The sequence below is a fragment of the Perognathus longimembris genome, chromosome 12 (assembly GCF_023159225.1).
Source record: "Perognathus longimembris pacificus isolate PPM17 chromosome 12, ASM2315922v1, whole genome shotgun sequence".
NCBI lineage: Eukaryota > Metazoa > Chordata > Mammalia > Rodentia > Heteromyidae > Perognathus > Perognathus longimembris.
This window is the reverse complement of record NC_063172.1, coordinates 67,033,900-67,057,446: the sequence shown is the minus strand read 5'-3', so window position 1 is coordinate 67,057,446 and position 23,547 is coordinate 67,033,900. Positions and strand designations below refer to the sequence as shown.

Below are 23,547 nucleotides of genomic sequence, written 5' to 3'. Positions count from 1 at the left end.
AACTGCTGCACCCGATTTTTTTTAACTTAAACACTGGCTTAAAGATATCCAACAACAGATGAATGGATAAAGAAGATATGGTATATGCATACCATGGAATATTACACAGCCATAAAGGTAAATGGGATCATGGCATTTGCAGAATAATGGATGGATTTGGGAATAAAGCCAAGCCTAAAAACAAAGCATTCTCAAATCTACATATGATCTGTTTTCACCCATGTGTGGAAGTTAAAGATCACATACATTCACGGAGATGTACTTAAGTATTACACCTGTAGACACACTTATATGTACACAGAACATGATTATAACTATGGAATTGTTTAGGGTATGGGCAGGGGCAGATGAAACAAGAAAAAGGGAAAGAATATGGAGCTGGGAATATGGCCTAGTGGTAAAGTGCTCACCTCGTATACATGAAGCCCTGGGTTCAATTCCTCAGCACCACATATATAGGAAACGGCCAGAAGTGGTGCTGTGGCTCAAGTGGCAGAGTGCTAGCCTTGAGCAAAAAGAAGCCAGGGTCAGTGCTCAGGCCCTGAGTCCAAGCTACAGGACTGGTTAAAAAAAAAGTTTCTAAAAACATTGCAACTGTATATGAAAATAACATGAGGAATCTCAGTGAAAGTGGTTCATCAATAGGGAGTAGGTGGAACAAGAAAAGAGAAAGCAAAACCAGAGGGGTATTGTGATGAAAATATAATATATGAAGGCCTGAAGTGCCATGATGAAACTCCCCTGGCACAATAAAAACCCAGTGAAATGTAATAAATGACATGAAAGTAAAACAAGTCTCTGTTTTCGAGGCTCTGTTGGGGAGGGGCGCTAGCAGGAGGGGCAAGTGGGAAGAGAGAGGGAACATGATGATGAAAGTGCTCGGTTTATTTGTACATATGAAAACAGTATTAACTAACATGAAAAATGCAGGGGAAGATTCTAGCACTGTGAGTCCTTTGAACAACAAACTTCCAAAGCTGAAGCCGGAACGTGTCTGTGTGGAGGGGAGGTCACAGGGATAGCAGACGGATGGACAAAGAGGAAGGGAGGACGATTACAAGCAGAACACTCCATGAGCCTGTGTGAAATGCAAACGGGTAAACTGAGGGCACAGGTGGGTAGGGTTGGGAGCGGTGGAGAGAGATGGAACGGCACTGGTGAGGACCCAATGTCCTCACAACCTTGAATCAAACCCTTTCGCACACCTACGTAAAGATAATTCTTGAAAAACAACAGGACAATGAGTCCTCTTCAAATGAGAGGAGCAGAGGCACTGGATTTGATGAGAGGCGTCGTATTTTAAAATCCATTGTCCTCCAGTGAGAAAACAGGTATAGAGTTTACCCCACACCAAGGTTGTCAAACTAGCAGGCACGAAAGCCTGGTTCTTTTAAGGTTGAGCTGGTTTCCGTTACCTTCCTTTCTCATTTTTCAGTAGCTGGTAATTCCATTTTTTTTTTTCAAGCTCTGATAAACAAACTCAATTAGTTCTGCAGATCCTTCTGCAAAGAAAGAGACTGTACTAGAGGTTCCTCAGCTGAGAGAGATACAGCTGTAAAAATCCTTTCCTATATTGTTTGTACAATACACTTACTGCATGCTTGTTGAAGGAGCCTCTCAACACGTGTATAATCCTTTTGAAAGGCCTTCTTCTTAAAGTAATGCAGAACCTTTGCATAACATGTCTACCGAGAGTGTTCAATCTTAGAAAATGTGACAATACAAACAAAATTCCGCCTTTAGAGACACGCATTTACAACACAGAATTAAGTAGTTATGAATTAGGACTTCTAAACAAGGAAAGAGGTTTTAACTTTTTGTTTAGTTAAACAAGGAGTCTCAAAAATAACTCAAGGGGAAAAGAAAACACCAAGTCACTCGAGAGATCTCAATTGACCTAGACACTTCGACTTGCCTCACTAACACAAGTCTGCCTAGCAATGAAACATTATGGAAATGTTGAGTAGCTGATCATCTGACGCCACCCACCTATCATACCTCAAGTGGGGCCCCTCCACTCTCTGCAAGAGCCCCTCTCCTCCTCTCCTTTGCAGTGAAATGCCTACTTGAAGTAGAAGATGAGCCTAAGGAGGGGTCCTGAGATATGGCCCCCTCCAGGCCTCCTTCCTTGGAAAACACTGCAGAAGCCTGGCTTGTCTGCCCCAATCCCTCTTCAATCTGGGAGAAAACAAGGGAAGAGGTGACTCTGCTCACAAAGAAACGTATCCATCACCTGGCTTATATAACTGTAACCACTCTGTACACACTTTACAATAACAATTATTTTTGCCAGTCCTGAGCCTTGGACTCAGGGCCTGAGCACTGTCCCTGGCTTCTTTTTGCTCAAGGCTAGCACTCTACCACTTGAGCCACAGCGTCACTTCTGGCCTTTTCTATATATGTGGTACTGGGGAATTGAACCTAGGGCTTCATGTATACAAGGCAAGCACTGTTGCCACTAGGCCATATTCCCAGCCCACAATAACAATTTTTTAAACTGAGTCTTTTACAAAAAAAGAAACATATTTGTTTCCATTTCCTGGAGTTTCTTTAAATAAATATTTTATATGATCATACAGCAAATAGCAACTGAGCCTTTGTAATCTTCTCCTAAGAATATCCTCCTTTGGATGCACTGTGTGAATGTCTAGACTTCCGCATAATTTATCATGTCCAAGTGTACTTTTTTGTCTTTTACCATCTAGTGTGTTTACCTGTAGATTTTTAGGCACAATCTAGTTATAACAAATGAGGGAAGCCATGTAACCTATGTTCCTTTAGGTCTAGCTTACTTCACGTAATGTAATTTTTTTCCACGTCTTTCCATTTTTGTATGAACGGGACATTCTTTCTGGTGGAAGCATAGAATTCCATTGCGTCTATATACCACATTTCTTGATCCACCGAGGGGCATCTGGGTTGATTCCATATCATGACTACGGTAAACAATACTATAATGAACATGGTTGTGCTGGTAGCTTCAGTGTGGTCTAGTTTGTGGTCTATTGGATATTTTCTTGTTTTTGTCTTCTACTTTGTTGCTGTTTTTATTTTCTGTACCTTCTGTCTTATATGTAAGTTTATCTGTTTGGGAAAGGCCAACGGAGGAGCACAGAAATGGTGGCACAAAAGGTGATCAAATGCAGTTGTGACACGCATTGGGCACTATCTTGAAAATGAACCATACAATCTCAATGGGTGGGTCAGATTAAGAGGGACAAACTAGGAGAAAATGAGGGGAAGAGGTGACACTGTTTAAAAAGAAATGTACTCATTACCTGACTTATTTAACTGTAACCCTTCTGTACATCATCTGTACAATAAAGTAAAAAAAAAACAAAACATGAATAGTCTTGTGTCACTACTGAAGAAAACTGAGTCATTAAAGACTGGAAAATTATCAGCTCCAAACTTGTCCCATATTGTATTCCCCTGTTCATTTTGAAAGGAATCTCTAAATGTTATATATTATTATGAAAATAATAATGAATATGCATGCTATAAATTAGAAATCTGGACCAGTAGCCATGTAAATCAGCAGTAGGACATTTGCAGGTATTTGGTTTGTGTTTTATAATCATTGAGGATATTTGCCAGACAGCAGAATTTTAATTTTTTTTTAATTTTTCCTTCTTTAAATTATTTGATAATTAAGTCATCATGTTATCATTTTTACACTTCTAAGGTAAATTAATACGCAGGAAATTATGTGCTCTACCAGGTAAAGAAGAGTATGGTATCTCACAAGAAAAATTTTATTGGAAGCTGGCACATTATTTTTAAAACAATCAGGTGTGTGTGTTTGTGTGTGTGTGTGCGTGCACAAGCACACCTGCATGTGTATGCGTGTTTGTATGAGTGTGTATATGGATCCGTCATTGATTCATGCTCTCTGAAGTATTAATTTTCTTTGTGATCCTTCTTCAAACGTTATACAATCTCTGTCTATTTACCTTGACTTGGAGATATTTATATTTAATATGATTCTATTAACCAATCAATATGTGTATGTGCTGTGTGTGTAAACATTTAGTTTAGATTGAGAGATCTTTGATTCCCTAAGAAAATTACTACACTGATGTACAAAGATTGTAAAACTTATGGGTTGTATATAATTTTGTTCTGTATTGTAATAGTCATATTTGCATAGCTTCCTTATATCACTTTTGTACTAATTATGTGTTTCATGTTTTTGAGGATATATGAACAGTTGCAGGAAGGCTGGAAACACCAATGCCTAATGTATGAAACTGTAACCTCTGTGTACATCACTTTGACAATAAATAAGAAAAAAAGAAAAAAGAAAGCCTGGAAACAACCCTAAAATCCAGTATTAAGGAATATTTAAATGGACATAGAGTTTTTAAGCTACTGAGTACAAAACATAAATTTCAAATGACTAACTCTAATATGATACTATTTTATAAAGCTTAGTTTGACCTTTATACAAGCCAAGATTAAATAACATCATATTAATACATGCTCTAATCTAAAGTTAACAGTACTGAAAGATGCCGAGTTGAGAGGCCTCATCTAGGGCAAATGAATGAACTCTAGCATGAAGACAAATATACCAGACAACTGTCTCTTGTGATAAAAGTATAGGACTTTCTGAAAACAAACGGAGATATCAAATCTAATCACTTATTTCCACTTCTAACTACACTTTGATAGAGATATCAGTTACTCAGGAAGATTACTATTTTGTGGGACTCTTTTGGTTGCTGTATTCATTTAATAATTACACTCATAAGACCATTCCATATAATCATTTGTACAACGACGTTAATTTTGGAACACCTCTGGATTTGATGCCAGGTATACGGTATACATACATAGAGACAGATTTTATTTATAAATATGGGTAAGATAAACTCTAATAAAAGTAACCTCATTCTCATAGTTGCTTTTAATAATTCCACCCCAAACGCCTGGATTAACATTACAATTTATAATAAAGTACACATTCATTAAAAACTAAAGAGCCCACTAAAATGAATGGCATCTCCTCCATCTTCATCAAACCTCCTCCACTAATTCCAACCTTTCTGTCAAATAAAATGAATTTAGATATGCTCAGCAGAACAAACAGAGAGGTTCGATTTTCCATGTGGTAAAAAAGGAGTTCTGAGCTGGGTATGTGGTGGTGTAAGGCTCCCGTGGCAGCCACCTGGGGGCCAGAGGCAAGAGGACCACGTCAAGCCTGTGAGTGTGAGCTCAGCCTGGGCCGCAGAGCAAAACCACATCTCAAAATGCATATAATATATATATATATATATATATATATATATATATATATATATATGAAATAGGAACACTTATTTATCTTTTCCTTGTAATCCAAACTAGGTTTCTTTCATGAAAGTCCATGTTGCAGGTCTGTTTTTTTCCTCATTTCTCACTTCCTGTTGTCACATTTTTTAAATTAACATCTCCTAGAAGAGAATTCTGATGCAACATTCCACCCAGTAGAATTCCCACATGTCATCGATATAGCTGTCGATTCTTTACTAACTTAGGAAAATTCATCTAAAGAATCAAAAAATGGTACTCTATTGATTCTACCATAAATTCAGCCAGTGTCTCATTCTCATTCTACCAGAAAATGTTCGGACAGTTTCCTGACTTCTGAACAGAGCATACACAATCACTCAGAAACCACTAGTCATGTTTCCTCTGTTGCATGAAGTCTGCTGGTAGCATCTCACCAAAACCAATGTATTCCAGATGCAGATCAGGACTTAAGTATACTCAACTAAGCCAAGAAGCTATGTCTCATGCCTGTAATCATAGCTACTCAGGAAGCTGAGATCTGTGACTGTGGTTTGAAGCCAGCCTGGACAGGAAAGGCTATGAGACTCTTATTTTCAATCATCCACTAAAAAAGCCAAAAGTGGGGTTTTGGCTCAAATAGCAGGGTATTAGGCTTAAGCACAAAAGTTCAGGGACAATATCCAGGCTGTGAGTTTAAGCACAAGGACTCTCTCTCTCTCTCTCTCTCTCTCTCTCTCTCTCTCTCTCTCTCTCTCTGTCTCTCTCTCACACACACATGAATATTATACACACACACACGCAGGCTATTCAACTAAGTTAAATGCTACTATGGAAACTAGTAAAACCTTAAGACCATCTCTTTGCTTATGATAAAGAGATATTAGATGATACTCAGAGGCACAGCTACAGAATCAAAGAATAACTTCAGTGGGATACCAGGAAAGGAGAGCTGGAAAGATGGTAGTGGTATTCAGGTTGGGATGCTTCAAATATACATTCTAATTTCACAACTGCTGGTCTTAACAAACTATAGGTACAACCCTAGAACAGGGGGCTCGGGTGCAATGGAGCAGAGGATGGTTGCGCATAGAGAGAGAGTGGGCTTTCAGGCCCCAAATTCTAGCTGGATCATCTACCTATGTGAATGTTCAACAGCTCCAAAACAGTGACTAGAGTAGAATGCAAATAAAGTGGGCAAAGAGCTTAAACCATCTCTGAACGCCGGTGCAGCAAGGAAATGCTTTGTACCAAGGGGGGTCACCAGGGACATCAGAGAACAGGAAAGAGTAATGTGCCAGGATTCTCAAAGGAGAAGAAAGAAGGCCATGGTTCATAAGGAGGACCAGGAAACAGGAAAGACAGACTGACAGCCTCTCCTGGAAGACGCTGGGGTTAGGAGGAACCTGCGCTCCGCAGGAAGGCTGTGAAGAAGCCGCGTCTTGAGAGGACGGTGGACTTCAGTCAGGGCCGGCACGCAGGTGACGGGGAGGGCGGCATGGGCTGGTCAGGAACTGAGCTCGAGGGGGGCCCCATGAGACAAACGAAAGCTAGTTCTGAAGCGTGGCCTGTTCGTGATCTTACCTGTGCTTTCTTTTGCAGTACACCAGAAGGTTATCAAAGAGAAAAAACACCCGTTCTTGAATGTTTCCAGAAGAAATTTTCAGTAAGACCCCACACATCAGCATCTCAGTGCAGTGGTCAGTGATGTTGGAGCCCTAGGTCGAGAGAAGAGAGAACGGTCACGCCTGATCACTCCATCGTTTGCCACGCTGGCCCTGCAGAACCAACCCCGGGCTTCGGGGGTGCAGGCCACGATGCCCTACCATGGCGCCATGCTGGTACCCTCATGAAAATGCTAGAATGTCATTATACTTCTACTTGGAAGTATGATTGTTTTAAAAATTACCACATTTTTGTTTTAAGAATATAGGAAACGGCTGTGGCTCAAACATTAACCTTCACCAAAAAAGCTAAGCAACAAAGCCCAGGCCCTGAGTTAAGCACGAACAAAAAATAAAAAGAGGAAAAGAAAAAGAAAAAACGTTAAAAATTAAAAAGCAATATATGTATTGGGTTAATAAGTTCAGAGTACCAGTGTGAATGTCAGTCTGAATGTGACTCTGAATGAAGTCTCCTTTCTTTTCCAGGCCCCTGGTCAGGACTCGCAGACACGTCGCGTCTGAGCTTTAAGAATTTATGTACGCGTGCCTATGTAAGCACACAATATCAACTCACTTATTTTATTTTGAAACTAAGCGATACACTTATTGTTGAAACCAATGCTTCCTGAGTGCCCACCGAAATCACACAATGCATGACAAAAAAGGGGGGGGCGGGGGGGGGGGAAGCCGCACAGGAGAAGCGGCTCCAGATTCCTGAAGGAAGGTGATCTCCCCCTCACATCAGTGTACACATTTCCAGACACACTCACCGGACTCGAGCGAGCCAGTGCCATGCATGTCTGTTTCAGCTGCTATAACAGTCATCTGTGGCCACAACCTAACCTATCATAACTAATGCATTAAAAAGAAGGGTTTGTGGTTGAGATCGCTAGCTGTTCTTTGCAAGAGAATTTCAGTTATAAATGTGTCTGATTTCTTTTAATCTGGAGGTCAATTTCAGGTTTTTGTTTAAACCAAAGATTCTGATATTATGTATTTGGCATTGAAAATCCAGAACAATATTTTAAAAATTCTTATTTCCTTAATCGTCCCAATATAGTTCTGGGGTCATTATAAAAATTTTAAGTTAAAATGGCTACTCTGGCACAAAAAGAAATTTCTACAATAAGAAACTACTTTAAATGTTTAAAATGAAAATTTAGTAAAAGAATCTTACTATGGTAACATGATTATCTGTAGCACAAGTGCATTTCAAGTTTTAGACACTTCCCTTTTCATTTTCATTGCATTCTGATTATTTATATGAGAAATATTTACATATTTTGTATATTCTGTATTCAGTCTTGTGTTCATTAAATAAAGTGGATCATGGAATATGAAGATAAGACTTACTTCTAGTAGTAATGATTTCTTACTATTTATTCATAATGAATAGCATTCCTTTCTTAGAAAAAGGTTAGAATACAATGAAAACCAAAAAAAAAAAAAATGGAGCTAACTATGACAGGAACCTTATCTTAAAACTGTATTTTCCAAAGCCCCTAGGCAGATTTCCTCCACCCTGTCTAGGAATAGTTTGTCTTTGTGAACCCTTTCTCTGAAATATATCTACTGTGTATTTCATCACCACTGAATATTTCTTTAAATCTTTGCGTTCCTTTTCCTGGTTAGCATTTGGTCTGTTTAAAAAAAATCAGTGCTAATTTTTAATTCTAAATATCTAATCTTTAACAAATACATATTTGGCTATTTCATAAGCATGTACAGTAAAAACTTGAGCAAGATGAATGTAAAGTTAGTTTTTAAACATTTCTACATGTCAAGCAATGTGCTAAAACTCCTTTCTGTGGGTATAAATCTCGACCAAGTTGACCGTATTATAATATGAAGCTACGTTTTGTTAATTGACTAGCATAAAATTAGATTCCATTATTAGTACTTTCTACTTAACCCAAGGGTCTAGCTTGATCAACTTGCCAGCTAGATGTTGCAAATCCATCTGGAAAACTCAAACTGCAAAGAGAAACTACCATCTTGGAAAAGATGAAAGATTACATAAAGTGCTGAAAACTCCACACCGGTGTGTAATGCATGACAAAGATGTAACAGGCTAGACCCATTCACAGTGGAAGAGAAGAAAACTGACAAGAAAGATGACAAGATGGAGATTTCAAAAGAGAATCATTTCAATATCACAGGAATCTCCTGAGGAATCTGATGAAGCCGCGGAATTTTTTTATTTAAAAGTCTTTTGAAATACTAGGACAGCAAACATGAAATAAAGATTCCTATAGATTCATTATGCAATCTTGTCACATAATGTCTATCATATCCCAAAAACTTAGCATTTGATTCATTCTTTGAGGCTCAGATTGTTAAGTAAAATTATAACCTCAATTCTATTGTATAGAAGATTAAAGAAACCAGTAGTGTAAATATTCATTTTATCAAGACACATTTCCAAAGTCTCTCTCACTCCTGCTTAATGAAAATGTGTTCATCTGTTCAAGTGAATTCATTTTCAGTGGTCTCAGAACCTCACACCCAAATAACAGCAGCTATCAACAAGTTAACCCCACCTCAAAGCAGGACATAATTTTTGTTAACCTACCAAATCACCTAGAACAGCAAACAAGAAGGGACAGTCTCATCACCAAGCTCTGGAAGATTTCAACTCAAGAAATAATAAGAGAACATAGACTGAAGTCTATGTTCTATGAAATCTATTTATGCCTATCAGCCATAAATCTACTCCAATGGAGGCAAAGAAGACTGCAACCCCAACAAGAAGTGGTTTCCAAGTGTTCCTGGAGCACTGTATTTCTCCACATTGCAAAGGTAATCGAGAGAAGTCCAAGTCTTTTTTCATTTTCTAAGACACAATAATTATCTCTTATTTTTTCTTTCTCAGTATCATTTTTATTATCTTTATGTAGATGTACAAATGAGCTGCTATTTAATAAAGCAGTTTATAAATATAATACATCTCGATCAGTCACATCTTCCAATTATCTTGAATCTACTTCCCAACATTTTTAATTCACATAATTCCTCCTCCTATCATTTATTAAATTTTTTTCCAGATTAAAAAGACTGATCTCAAACAAACATAACAAGGACTTAAAGATGCATTACTAGCTGAGCATGCAGGTAATAGTAGCTACTCAAAAGGCTGAGATCTGAGGATTACATTCAAAGCCAGTTTGGCAGGAATGTCCATGAGACTTTTATCTCCCATAAACCGCAAAATGCTAGTTGTAGAGATATGGCTCAAGACGGGGAGCAACAGCCTTGAGCAAAACAGCTAAGGGGAAACACCTAGCCACTGAGTCCAAGGTTCCAGACTGGAGAAAGAAAAGGAAAAGAAGAAAAAGAAGAAAGAAAGCAGAAGGCAGGAAGGAAGGAAGGCAGGGAGGGAGGGAGGGAGGGAGGGAGGGAGGGAGGGAGGGAGGAAGCGAGGAAGAAAGGAAGGCAAGAAGGCAGGCAGTCAGGAAGGAAAGCAGGCAGGAAAGCAGGAAGGGAGGGAGGGAGGGAGGGAGGGAGGGAGGGAGGGAGGGAGGAAGGCAAGAAGGCAGGGAGGCAGGCAGGCAGGAAGGGAAAGCAGGCAGGCAGGCAGGAAGGAAGGCAGGAGGCAGGGAAGCAGGAAAGAAGGGAGGGAGGGAGGGAGGGAGGGAGGGAGGGAGGGAGGGAGGGAGGGAGGGAGGGAGGAAGAAAGGAAGGAAAGAAGGCAGGCAGGGAGGCAGGAAGGAAGGACAGCAGGAAGGCAGGCAAAAGCTGCATTATTGAACAGTGTAATATTTATTGATATTCCTGCATGAAAATGCTTTAATGTAACTCTAAAAGTTAATATTATGATACAATCCATCAACCAAGAAGCAGACCAAAGCTGAGGATGGCTGAACCAAGAAAAGGAATCAGCAACTCTGACATGACATCTCATACATTTTCTAACTAAAGTCTAGTCATCCTTTCCATATAGTTACCTTTATGTTTTATGAGTGTCCTTAATTGTAGATAATATTCATAGACAAAATATCGTAAAGGCATAACTTTTGAAAGATGAATCGTTAAACACAAACTATAGTTCTATGCCAGTTACTCCACAAATGCTGGCTGAGTCCTAATTCCTAGGACTTGTCAATGAACAAGAATGTAAACAAACTTAACCGAAAGAGTTGGCTATACTTTTCTATGACTTGCCAACTTGAACATCTAAATTTTTGCCAGCTGTTAGCTGTACAAATTCAGATGAGGCAGACAGCCCTCGAGCTTAGGTCTGAAGGATGGGCATTATAACTTCTCCAAACTGTTGAGACTTTCAGCTACAACTGACACATGATTATTGCCCAGAGCACCATGACTGGAGATTGGGTCCCTAGACAGCAGAACTGAGGTAGTAAAACCTAAGATCAGCAAGTAGCGCATGTGAATAACATCTTGAGCATTAGTGTCGGGATATATTAATGCAAGTCTCACTGGATCAGTGGCCACAAGAATGGAGTGTCTGTCATAGGAGAGGCTAGAATGCCCCAAATCCCTCTTCTATATCCCTTACTCATGCACCCCAACTGCTGTGAGGCCCTCACCAGAGCTGAGCAGATAGCTCTGACATCCAGTCTCCTCTGAGCGCCTAGCCTCAGGGATTTTGTTAGATTATATACATGGAGGAATCACCCTATTTCCCTTAAAGGAAAATGAAAGGTCCTCTGCCTTCTACTAAAGCTACCAGCACAACCATGTTCATTGCAGTATTGTTTACCATAGCTGAGCTATGGAACCAATCCAGATACCCCTCAGTAGATGAATGGATCAAGAAATTGTGGTATATACACACAATGGAATTCTATGCATCCATCAGAAAGAATGACATCACGCCATCCTTAAGGAAATGGAAAGACCTGGAAAAAAATCATACTAAGTGAAGCGAGCCAGACCCAAAGAAACAGATTCCATGGTTTCCGACGTTGGTGATAATTAGTATATGGCTAGGATAGTCCTAGCAGAGGATTGCAATAGCTCAGTAGCTTTGTATATATGATCATGTAAGATAAAACTAAGTGAAATGAATTCCAAGATATGGAATGCAGAGGTTTTTTCATTGCTGTTGTTTTTAATGAACTATGTGAAATTATTTCTTTTTCTTTCATTTTTCTTTCCTATTGTTTATTCTGTGTTGTCACTGTATTTGATTTCTGTACCCTGGATATTGTATATATGTTTATCTGAATTAGGGAAGGGAAGGGAAACATCTAAACAGTGAGACAAAGGATAAAGGGTGAACCAATGCCAAGCGAAACCCACAAGACAATATGTGGGAAATTAATTGTGCAACTGGGGGGGATGAGTATGAGGCAGGAGGTAAAGTGGGAAAAAAAAAACACGGGATGGGATAACAAGTTTGACAAGAAATGTACTCACTACCTTGTGTAGTAACTGTAACCCCTCTATACATCACCTTGACAATAAAATTAAATTTTAAAAAATACCAAAAAAAGAGAGCAAGTGAGATCTTAGATTTAGGTGTTGAATTTCTAATGAACCTAGAGAAGGCTAAAACTATTACCAGAGCCTGTTCATTTCAAGTGCAGTGTTAATGAGACTGCCTACTGCTTCCTGCTGTCCTTGTTGAAATCTGACACTAGTTTTTCATTGTTTCTATCGAGTTAACTTTTTACTTCTCACACCATAGACTCATATAACATTAAGAAAGGCAGCCGCATTGGATAGGTGCATAGACTGTGGGGGAATAATGCAGCATTTGTCATGAGTAAAATTCAAAGTGCTAAAGCAAAGTTGTAAAATACTGCTTCCCATCTGTAGAGACTTTTATGACATTCGGTGCATTTTTCACTTACTCCATTTGACTTTTGCAATTATGCAAAGTATATATAAATGATGTTGGCCAGCCAGGCCTGGTGGCTCACACCTGTAATCCTACCTACTCAGGAGGCTGAGATCGAAGGATCATGGTCCAAAGCCAGCTTGGGCAGAAAAGTCTATGAGACTCTTATCTCCAATTAACTACTCAGTAAAGGCCAGAAGTGGTGCTGTGGCTCAAGTGGTAGATGCTAGCTAGCCTCGATCAAAAAAATCTCAGAGACAGTGCCCAAGCCCTGAGTTAAAACTCCAGGATGGGAAAAAACAAACAAACAAACTAAAGATGTCTGAGGGGTCTGCCTCCAAGGAAGGAGCTGGAGTCTGCTCAGAAGCTACACTCTTTTTTTTTTTTTTAATTAGTGGCATAAGATTTGGAGAGAATAAATTTCAATTGCTTGTGTGCCTACATTCCATATACAGGATTTAGTAGTTCCAAATTCAAGCTGGTAGAGTTAGTGAGGATTGGTTATAAAAGGACACAAGTTCATTTCATTAATGGGACATTAATTGACGTATATGGCACAATTTTATCTGAGTTGAAAACAGTGCACACGCATTGTGTGTCAGACTTGAGTTGCCATTCAAAGCACTTTTAGTTACTGACACAAGTGTCCTTCCTGAAAAATCCTAGAAGGCTTGCAGGAGCTTACAGAATGAACTTGATAGGAAACTATTTTTCTACCACTTACCCAAGGCTCCTAGTCTCAACCTGTTCAGAAAGTACTGGATTCCGAAACTATCAGGCCATCTACATCTAAACCGAGTTCAATACAGTCTCCGTAAGAACGACTGTTTCCCAAAATGCGCACTAAGTCCTGTGAGCGATTCAAAAATACCTCTTGAACACATTCTTCTTTCCTCTCTGACTCTGTTTCTCCTAAGCTTCACAGACGACGCCCATAGCTTCCCCCTCTCTCCACAGTGGTGAAAGGCAAAGAGGACCCGGGATTCTGATAAAGGAGCCCTGCTCCAAGCTGCAGCAAGAAGAGTCCTAACTCTGAGCACCCTGCCTGGCTCTATCTCACACACTCACTAGCAAGGTCTACTCAAGCGGAATTCGTGTCGTCTCTCTCCCGGGAACTAATGGTTCCTATTCACACAGCTTCTATCCTTGATGGAGATACAGCTCTTTCTGATTCCCCGAATATTCTACAGAATAGCCAAGCTCCACTGTTTCTTCCGCTTTGATGATCCATTTCTCTTGCACTCAGTACTGTAACAGAAAGGCTGTTGTGTCAGTCAGCTTCCTGTCCCTGTAACACACACCTGAAAGAAATCGAATTATTACTTTGGCTCCACAGTTACTGGGCCATATGGCTTTGGACCTGTGACAGCACAGAATATCGTGGTAAGAGCAGGTATATAGTAGAGGCGACTGCTGGCCGGGAAGTGAGAGAAACAGGGAAGAGCAAGAGTCCCAATACCCGCTTCGAGAACACACCTCCAGTAAGCAAGCTTCCTCCCGCTGTCTGCCAACAGCACCACAGACCTGGCACTAAGTTCTCAGCATGTGCACTTGGGGTTCTTCGGAAGCTCTGAACTATGGTAGCTGGAAAGTTGAGGCACCCTCTGTGGTCACCCACACGTGACTCCGCACATGTGCTTTTCCTCTGAGTAGCGGGTGCATACAGTGTCAAACCATAGCAACCGAGTGAAGGAATCTCTAGTTTCTGCAGCAGACTCTGCCTTTAGAACACACACCAGAAGGACACACACTGGTGGCGGTTCCATTTCCCCAAAGTGCTGAAAAGAGTTTATTTGAAGTCCTTGTTTTAGTGAAAGGCCTGGCAAAGTTCACGGACGAGTCTTGCAATTTAAGGAGTTTGGGTTTTCTCCCAACCTTTGAGTGACAACAGAACTGCAAAAGCAAACTTCACTCCCATTTTTCTCAACCCAGCAGGATAACTGCTCCCCAGGAAAAGAATTATCATCGTGAATCAGCTACAAAACACACAAACATCCTAACTGACTGAAAGAGATAGCATTCGCGCCCCAAACCAAAGATCGCCCCGGACACTTGCAGTGGTTGACCAAGAGGAAGCTCAGTCAGAGCCTAGCCTGGGAGCATCGGAAGGGGGCGGAGGAGACTGTGAACAACTGGAATGCCTCAGGCCAATGCTGGAGGATTCTCTGAATGTCTGTCCAGATAGGATTTTAGTTTCAAATGAAAACCGACATACTGAAGACGAGAAAACGAGTTAGTCAGCTAGAAATCCCTAAAGATTTGAATCTATTAGAATCCATGTGATATGGTATTTGGCCGGGAAGCAGTCAATCTCGCTTACTTTTGAATGGCTTATTAGGTTAACTGTTTGTTCATAACATGAGAAAATGTGTACAAGTGGAAAGCTCACACTCACTTAAATTCAGGACATTTAAATACAGAATCCTGGGGCTCTGGGGGGCTGTTTGCTCGTCACAATGAAGTACTACAGGACTCCAACCACATGAAATAACTGGGATTTTAATGACGCACAGCTGAAAACATCTTTCAAACTCAAAACTACATTCTTCACTTGCTGTATTATTAAAAAAAAAAAACACAAAACAAAACACCTTTAGGGGAAAAAAAACCTTTCGTTCCCAGGTTGGTGGAGCCCTCCGATCGCCTCGGCATTCTGGCAGCTGAGGCGAAGGACAGCAATTTCCATTTCCAGGCCGGCCGAGGGCATCGTGAAGCCGCCTCCCAGGCAGGGGGAAGAGCTTGCCTCAAGAGTGAATGAGACTGTTCGTTTTTTCTATCTTGAATCAACTTTAACAACCAAATCACAGGGTTTCTTCCTTTTGGAAATAAATCAAAACAGACAGACGAGGTAGACTTAAAGTGGACTTCAACCATCAACTCGCTAAGGTCTGAAAAGACCACACATAATGAACTTCATAGGCAGGGAGTCTGATGAGATACCGCTTGACCAATGTTAATTAACACGGCACAGAGAATAATTAATGACGCACAAATCCGGAAATACCAAGACTTAGCCCTCAATACCTATTTGGCTCCATCACAAGTTTCTCTAGTCGAGATTACGTTTATTACCTGTCACCTTAAAAAACAGATCAAAACAGCTGGGCACTGGTGGCTCGCCCGTGTCATCCTAACTGCTCAAAAGGCGAAGGAAGACCTGAGAGCCACGATTTGAAGACAGCCAGGCTAGACAAGTCGATGAGACTCGTATCTCCACTTAACTAGCAAAACCCAGAAACGGATATGACACGAGTAGTAGAGTACCAGCATTGAGCAAAAAAAGCCAAGCAAGAGAGACCAAGAGGTCAAGCCCCAGTGCTGTCACACACGCACACACACGCACACACACACACGCACACACACACACACACGCACACACACACACACGCATGCACACACAGAATCAAGAGATAGCCCTTTTCAGAATTGATCACAGCCCACGACCTCAGGCACGGGTGGAGGCGCGGTGCTGAGCGCAGTCACCCTACCTCCCAGCCTTCCACGTGTGCCTGCCACTCCTCCAGAAGCTCCAGCTTCTCCATCCGCCTCTTGGCCTCGTTGATGTTGGAGCAGACGGCCTTCATGGCCTGCAGGGCCTCGCTCACGGCCGCATAGTCGCCGTGCTTCCGCGGCGTCCGCTTCAACAGCTCCTGCCGGGGCACAAAGGAGAGGTGTTTGCTCATGGCCAGTCCCCGGCCCGCCGGAGCAGACGGAGGAGGAAGTGAAGGCCACCGGGATCGGAACGGCCGCCCTCCCCCCCCCCCCCCGCCGGTGACATCACCACCTCCACTCTGATCGGATCAAAGCCACGGGCGGGCCAGCGCCGGCTTTCACAACCCAGGGACGGTCTCTCCTCCACCACCCGGGCTCTCACCTTGCAGCGTGGAACTGTGGGCTTTACAACTCAGACCTTGGGGTTCACAGAACTACGGCTGTATGTGTGAGTTTTGCTCTCCTTGAGTCTTTCGCAGAATTAATTCTCAAATAAATCTTTCCTATAATTTCAAACCTAACTTAAATTCCTCTTAGTGACATCTTTGGAGACACTATGACAATAGGCGGCAAGCAAAAGCAGAATTTATGTATGGATTCTACTCCAACAACATAAACAATCTGTGATTGCTTCAAATCTCCCTAACTAACAGGCGATGGTGCTGTTGTCACCAATGACCTGGTTCATTCTCCTCATGAGCCCCTGCCCACATACCCCGTAGCTTTCTTTATGGTTTTTACATTTGGGACTTGGGGAAGGGCATTTATCTACATTTTTCTCCATTTGGGATTAGTAAAACTAGAGAAATCTCTAATCTCTCCAGCATGTCACAAGGCCTTGTGAGCTGTAGTTTAGAAGACACCAAATTAAAGATGATCACCCTCTGTCTAGACAGTTGTGACCACATTATGTTTTAATTCGTCATGTGTCTCTGCGCAACCGCTGCCAGCACACAGTTTCCGTCGTCCTGGTGCTAGCACCAGGACAGAAACCCCAAGGCAAAACTTCCAGAGGATTCTCAAAAGTCTCCACATGGAATGGGAAGGCAGGCAGGACCTATAGTTGTTTCCCGGCGGAAAATGTTGCCCTAGACTTTGACCCCACATTCAGTATGTTCACACACGGTCACACAGTGCTAACCTCGAGGAAGAACCCAGCATCTCACACAGCCCCAACGGAGCTCGACTAAACTATCCCGCATCGCAAATATGGGAAGGACACAATAGGGCCTCTCGAGACATCCTAAGCAAAAGAACTTCTAAGTGGTACTCAGTGGATATCTGCAGAGATGCGAGAGGGACTTAGATTAAATGAAGTGGCATATAATATAGATACAGATATACATATATGTGTATGTATATATTATATGCCACTTCATAGATATATAGGTATATCTACATATAGAGATATACATATATGTATATGTGTGTATATATGTGTGTGTATATATATATATATATATATATATATATATATATATATATATATAAAATATCCCAGCATTTGGGAAGTTACTTGCTCTGGCGCTTGTGTTGACTGGCCAACTCAATTATTTTCAGTTCATCAAGTAAGCTCAAAATATATTTTCTCATCACTGCAGCCCAATCCCCTCAATACTTTTCTCTGGGTAAGTAAAAATCCACCCAGAATCAAAGAAAATGCTAGCACTTTTATTTTTCAGCTGCTGGTACAACAAACAGCAAAATATCTTCCATGTGAATAGATGGAGGTTTCTCCATGTTTCTTCATGAAGATAATTCCCAGTCTTCATGAAGACAATCTCCTCTCTCTGCTCCTGAAAAGGTTTCTAAACTGATCTTGTATGGCAAGATTGTACCCTTCATGATTTGAGAAATCAGTCCAAACACTTGAGACCATCCCTCAGAAGAAATGAGTGATTGTAGAACAACAATCACTTTGTCAAGAGATGTTGTTTGTATGTGTGTGTTTTTTCTTTGCCAGTCCTGGGCCTTGGACTCAGGGCCTGAGCGCTGTCCCTGGCTTCTCTTTGCACAAGGCTAGGACTCTGCCACTTGAGCCACAGCGCCACTTCTGGCCATTTTCTATATATATGCTGCTGGGGAATCGAACCCAGGGCTTCATGTATATGAGGCAAACACTCTTGCCACTAGGCCATTATTCCAAGCCCCAAGATGTTGTTTGTAATATCTCCATTGCCTCTTACTCTCAGAATAAGTAAACGCATTTGGATTCATGAACAAACAAAAAATAGAATGACTGACGTTTTAAATATACGTGCCAAGGGCATCGCTGAGCTGGATATCCATGGTAATTCTCAGTAAGAATCATGTTGGCATGAATACACCTGACCCTGAAAACACTGGGTCAAAGCTTTACACTAGAGATTGTATGTTCACTTCCCTGCGTGGCTTCTCATGGCTTAGCCAAGCAACTTTAGATTCTCTTTTTGTTTTTTAATCAAGAAGTAATTCTTCCTCAACAAATATTACACAGGTAATTCATTCAGCTGACAAAAAATGGTAGGGAAAAAAATATATATTTATTTATTTATAGAGTTCAAATTAAGAGTCATTGTTCACTTATATATTCCCAGCTGCTCAGAAGCAGAGATCAGAAGAATGTCAGTTCAAAAGCAGTCCAGGAAAAATCATATTAAGTGAAGTGATCCAGACTCAAAGAAACACAGACTCTATGGTTTCCCTCATTGGTAATAATTAGTACACCTCTAGGATAGTCCTAGCAGAGGATCACAATAGCTCAATAGCTATGTATGTATGAACACATAAGATGATGCTAAGCAAAATGAATTCCAAGTTATGGAAATAAGTGGTTTATCACTGTTGGTGTTATTTTCAACATGTGAAATTATGTCTTTTTCTTTTGTTTTTCTTCCCCATGGTTTTACCCCTGATGTCACTGTAACTGATTTTGGTACCCTGGGTATTGTATAAATGTTTATTAGAAGTAGGGAAGGGAAGGAGAACATTAAAATGGAGAGGCAAAGGATAAAAGGCAAACCAATGCAACAGCAATATTTAGAAGACAATATGCTGTAAACCAACTGTACAACTGGGGGTGGGGGACTGAAGTGGGGGGAGAAAAATGAGGGAGGAGGTGACAAGTTTCCTAAGAAATGTACTCACTGCCTTGCATATGAAACTATAACCCCTCTGTACATCACTTTGGCAATAAATATTTTTTAAGTAGTCCAGGCAAAAAGATGGCAAGTCTCTATCTTAACAATAAGCTGGACAAAATGAGACCCACCTGTCATTTCTTGCATAAATACGAGGACTGTACTCACAAGCTATTCTAAAATCAATTAAATGAAAAGTGTTGGGGGTGTGGCTTTCAAAGCAAGCAAGAGGCCCTGAGTTCAAACCCCAGAGCCACCGAAATAACTCTAGCAAAACATTTATAAATCACCCTATTAAGAAACCACTTACTATATTCATGGCATTTCTAGTGTTTTTAAGAGTATGGATGTTAGTCTGGTGCCAGTAGCTCACTCCTCTAATCCTAGCTACTCAGGTGGCTAAGATCTGTGGACCAAAGTTCAAAACCAACCCCAAGAGATAAATCTGAGTGACTTAACTCTGATTAACCAGCAAAATGCTGAAGGGAGAGATGTGGCTCAAATGGTAGAGCGCCAGCCTTGAATGACAAAGAGGCAAGCAGGAACTGGAGGCCCTACATTTAATTCCTAGTACTGGAATGGACAAAGCAAAGTTTAGATGCTGGCTAACAATTAAAATATTAAATCAGAATTCAAGAGATGAATAAGAACTGCTAGCATATAGGGAGTCCATAGGACACTAAGTGGTGTATATAAAATAGTTAATTTAATTATTACTGGAAAATCCTATAAGTAATGTATACATATAAATATATATCCAGTCACATACATAGATACCTTGTTCTAGGTACAAGTATAATTTTTACAGTATCAACACTGTTTCATGAGTTAAAAAAATAAAGTTTTAAGGGCTTAGATTGCACACGCCAGTTAGAGAACTAGTAAGCAAAACACTTAGGATTTGAACTTGAGGCTTCGGTGCTTAATTACCACCCAAAATGCTCTGTCCTAACGTGTATGATTCTAAATATTGTATTGTCACGTACTGCTACCATTTCTATACTATATGTTAGTCACAATAAAAGAATTGACAATTATACTGAAGCAACGGGCCTGTGGACATTAGTACTGCATTACTTGTCTTTAAAATTTACAGGTTCCTAGCAATCTCATTCCATTTCTGTCATTTATTGTTCCATACTGACCCAAAGCATTCATTTACAATAACGATTTAAAATCCAAGCTCAGAGGGCTGGGAATATGGCCTAGTGGCAAGAGTGCTCGCCTCGTATACATGAAGCCGTGGGTTCGATTCCCCAGCACCACATATATAGAAAACGGCCAGGAGTGGCGCTGTGGCTCAAGTGGCAGAGTGCTAGTCTTGAGCAAAAAGAAGCCAGGAACAGTGCCCAGGCCCTGAGTCCAAGGCCCACAACTGGCCAAAAACTTAAAAAAAAAAAAAATCCAAGCTCAGACATGTTGACTTTAACTTCACTGGCATCATGAAAGTCACCAAAGTTTTGGAAATTTTTTTTTTAAATCAACATTTGATTTACTAAAAATAATGAGCCTGGTAGCTAAAGTGCTACACAAACCAATCATCACAGACTTAGCCAGATCTCATTTTGAAACTGATGTAGGTCCTCTACATCAATCTCAAATGAGTGCATCTTCTACAAAAAGTACTAAAAGCCTCTTTCAGTGACTTTTCAATGAGCGATCTCTTTCCTACTCCATATGTAAACCTGTGCCAAAACAGAGCATTTTTCCAATAATTATGCTTTGCTCTTAAATTTTTTTAGAATAAATACTAGGCTCTTTAAAAAGTAACTCTTTTAAAAGACCAGGAAAATAAGCAGGTACAAAGAATAAAATACCTTCAAAAGGAGAGGGTACTTGCATATCCTTTGTATTGGTGTTACTAAATAGCCTTCCAGGGGAACTTCTGTGTTCTTTCTCCCGCTGAGCAACATGCAGTTCTGGAGTGGAAAGAAGCGTCCGTAAGTACGTTTATCAAACCTGAGCTGGTGAAACTGTTCGTCTATCATAAAATCTTATGCTGAGTGGCTAAGAAAACATGCAGCATTGCATACCTTTGAACCTTGTTAAATGGCAAAATAACTAAATAAATATCTATGCTAAAATTAAGATACGGGAATGGGTAGATTGGGAAGGGAGGGTGAGAAAATTGAAGTGATCAAGATGCACTGTATTTGTAAACTGCTTTGGTAAGTGGCAAGCCCTTTGCATAGCTACTGAAAGATAATAGAAATATTTTTAAAAGCCTTATTCACACTCTTCTGAGTATGAACTCTGAAGACAACAGTAGAGATAAAGACAGAGATAGAGATAAATGATAGCTATAGAGATAGATGACAGAGAGATGGATGGATGGATGGATGGACAGATGATGGCATATAATAGATGAGACAGATAGACAGACCATCCGATTTTAGTCATAGAGACAAGTGCATTGTGTCGGAAAACACAATTTGGTTCTAACCTCCAACACCAGGCTTGACACTAATTGGTAATACAACTGGAACAGATTTCAGAGTTCTAATTTTCCTCTCTGAAGAAGCGGCAGATTTCAAGCAAATGATTTCTAAAGCCTCTGTTGCTGTCCTACTCCACTGAAGTTACTAGGCAGCTAGCTAGGATCAGAGGAGTAAATCAATTAGGCTCTCCACAGAAGGTGGAAGGAGAAAGCTCCAAGTCATCAATCAAGAAACACACTTGAAGCCTCCAATTCCGATCAGAGAGACAGTTATCAGGGAAGACAAGGTCTTTCCGGTATCAAACTGCCACATTTGACGGTGCCATAGTCATTGAGAGAGTATGCAAGAGCTAAACAGGAAAGGATGTAAATAGTCCTCCACAGTCCCAAACAGCTCTGCCTCAGCCCCAATCTGCGTATCCAAGATAGCAAAACCAGAGCTACAGAGACAACTTCAGACACCACAAAAGGCAGAGCAGCAAATGTCTGTTCTTACCCAGAACACTCTGGGGTAGTTCCATTACCACTCTCATCCCCACGTGATCAAAACCTTCTTTCAATCGCTGTATGGTATTTCCCCCCCAGAGCAGTCTTTAAAAACACGATTATTTACAACTCATACTTTCAGTATTCCAAGTGTTCCAATACACGTGACCTTACTTAGTTCTGGGAGAGACAGCCCTAAGAGAATGCATGTAGAGTTTTAATACATCTCAAGCTCCTTCCGCAGGTTAGATTGTGAACTCTTTGTCATGGCAGAGGGTGCGTCCTGCCCACCCTACTGGCCCCTGACTGTCGTCCTAGATACTTCGGAGACTCAGCCCTAGAAGACCACAGTTCAGAAGCAGCGTGAGAAGAAAAGTTTGTTAGACTCCATCTGTAAATAACTAGCAAAAAGCAGCACTAGAGACATAGCTCGAGTGGTGGGGCCTGAGTAAGCACAAAGCTCTGCGTTCAAACCTCACTACTGTACTTTATAAATGTATGAAAGTAGTGTCTTAAAACTCACCAAAAACCACTCAAAGGAAGGGGGAAACAGGGAGAGGGTTAGAAAGGACTGATACTGGCAGGGAGAATTTGGTCAAAGTACACTGTGAGGCTGGGAATATGGCCTAGTGGCAAAAGTGCATGCCTCGCAAAGTATACTGTGAGCTCCATCCCCTGCCGCATCCCCAGGTACACAAAATAAGCTTTCCCTCGGAGAAGTTCTCAAAAACACCATTATCTGTACTGTTCGCCAGAAAGGAAACCCACCACAGGGTTCAGGCAGAAAGGACTTCGTTGGGGGAGAAAGCCAACTGCCAGCCCGCACAAGATGGAGGCTCGGGGAGACAGAGGGGAAGGAAGGAGGGAAAAAGAGGGACAAGGAAAGAGAGCGGGGACCGTGTTGAGTGGGATTCTATAGGAAAAGGTGGGAGATCTGGCCAGGTGGATTGGCTGTGAGCTCAGAAGAGGGGGAGGTAACTGCACCCAGGTGTGCCAGTTACCTAGGTAACTCAGGTGCTGGGCGCAGACTTAAGCAGGTAGGGGGCATCTGCGTGGAGCACTCCGGGGGTGGACCTTACATTATCCACATCTCGTACTTCTAGTATCTCATAAATATCACAGTGAAAGCTCTTTTGTACAATTAATATTTGCTAATAAAAATGTTAGGGGCTGAAAAATAAAAACAATCCCTATTACTGAAGAAACAACAATTGATAGGTTTCCCCACGAAGTTTCCAGAGCCTTCATGAGTCAGGAAAACTTACAGCGATAGCA

The 23,547-nt window shown here is 41.0% G+C and overlaps 1 protein-coding gene across 1 annotated transcript in view; it reads right to left on the bottom strand.

Moving 5' to 3' along the window:
• The window catches only part of Prex2 (phosphatidylinositol-3,4,5-trisphosphate dependent Rac exchange factor 2), a 234,051-nt gene that overhangs the window by 141,976 nt on the left and 68,528 nt on the right, over window positions 1–23,547 (bottom strand). The window contains exons 5-7 of the mRNA XM_048358365.1: window positions 21,167–21,268; window positions 16,227–16,388; window positions 6,856–6,989 (exon numbers count right to left, since the gene is read on the bottom strand). Coding sequence (XP_048214322.1) covers window positions 6,856–6,989; window positions 16,227–16,388; window positions 21,167–21,268 — 398 coding nt within the window. The remainder of the gene's footprint in view (window positions 1–6,855; window positions 6,990–16,226; window positions 16,389–21,166; window positions 21,269–23,547) is intronic.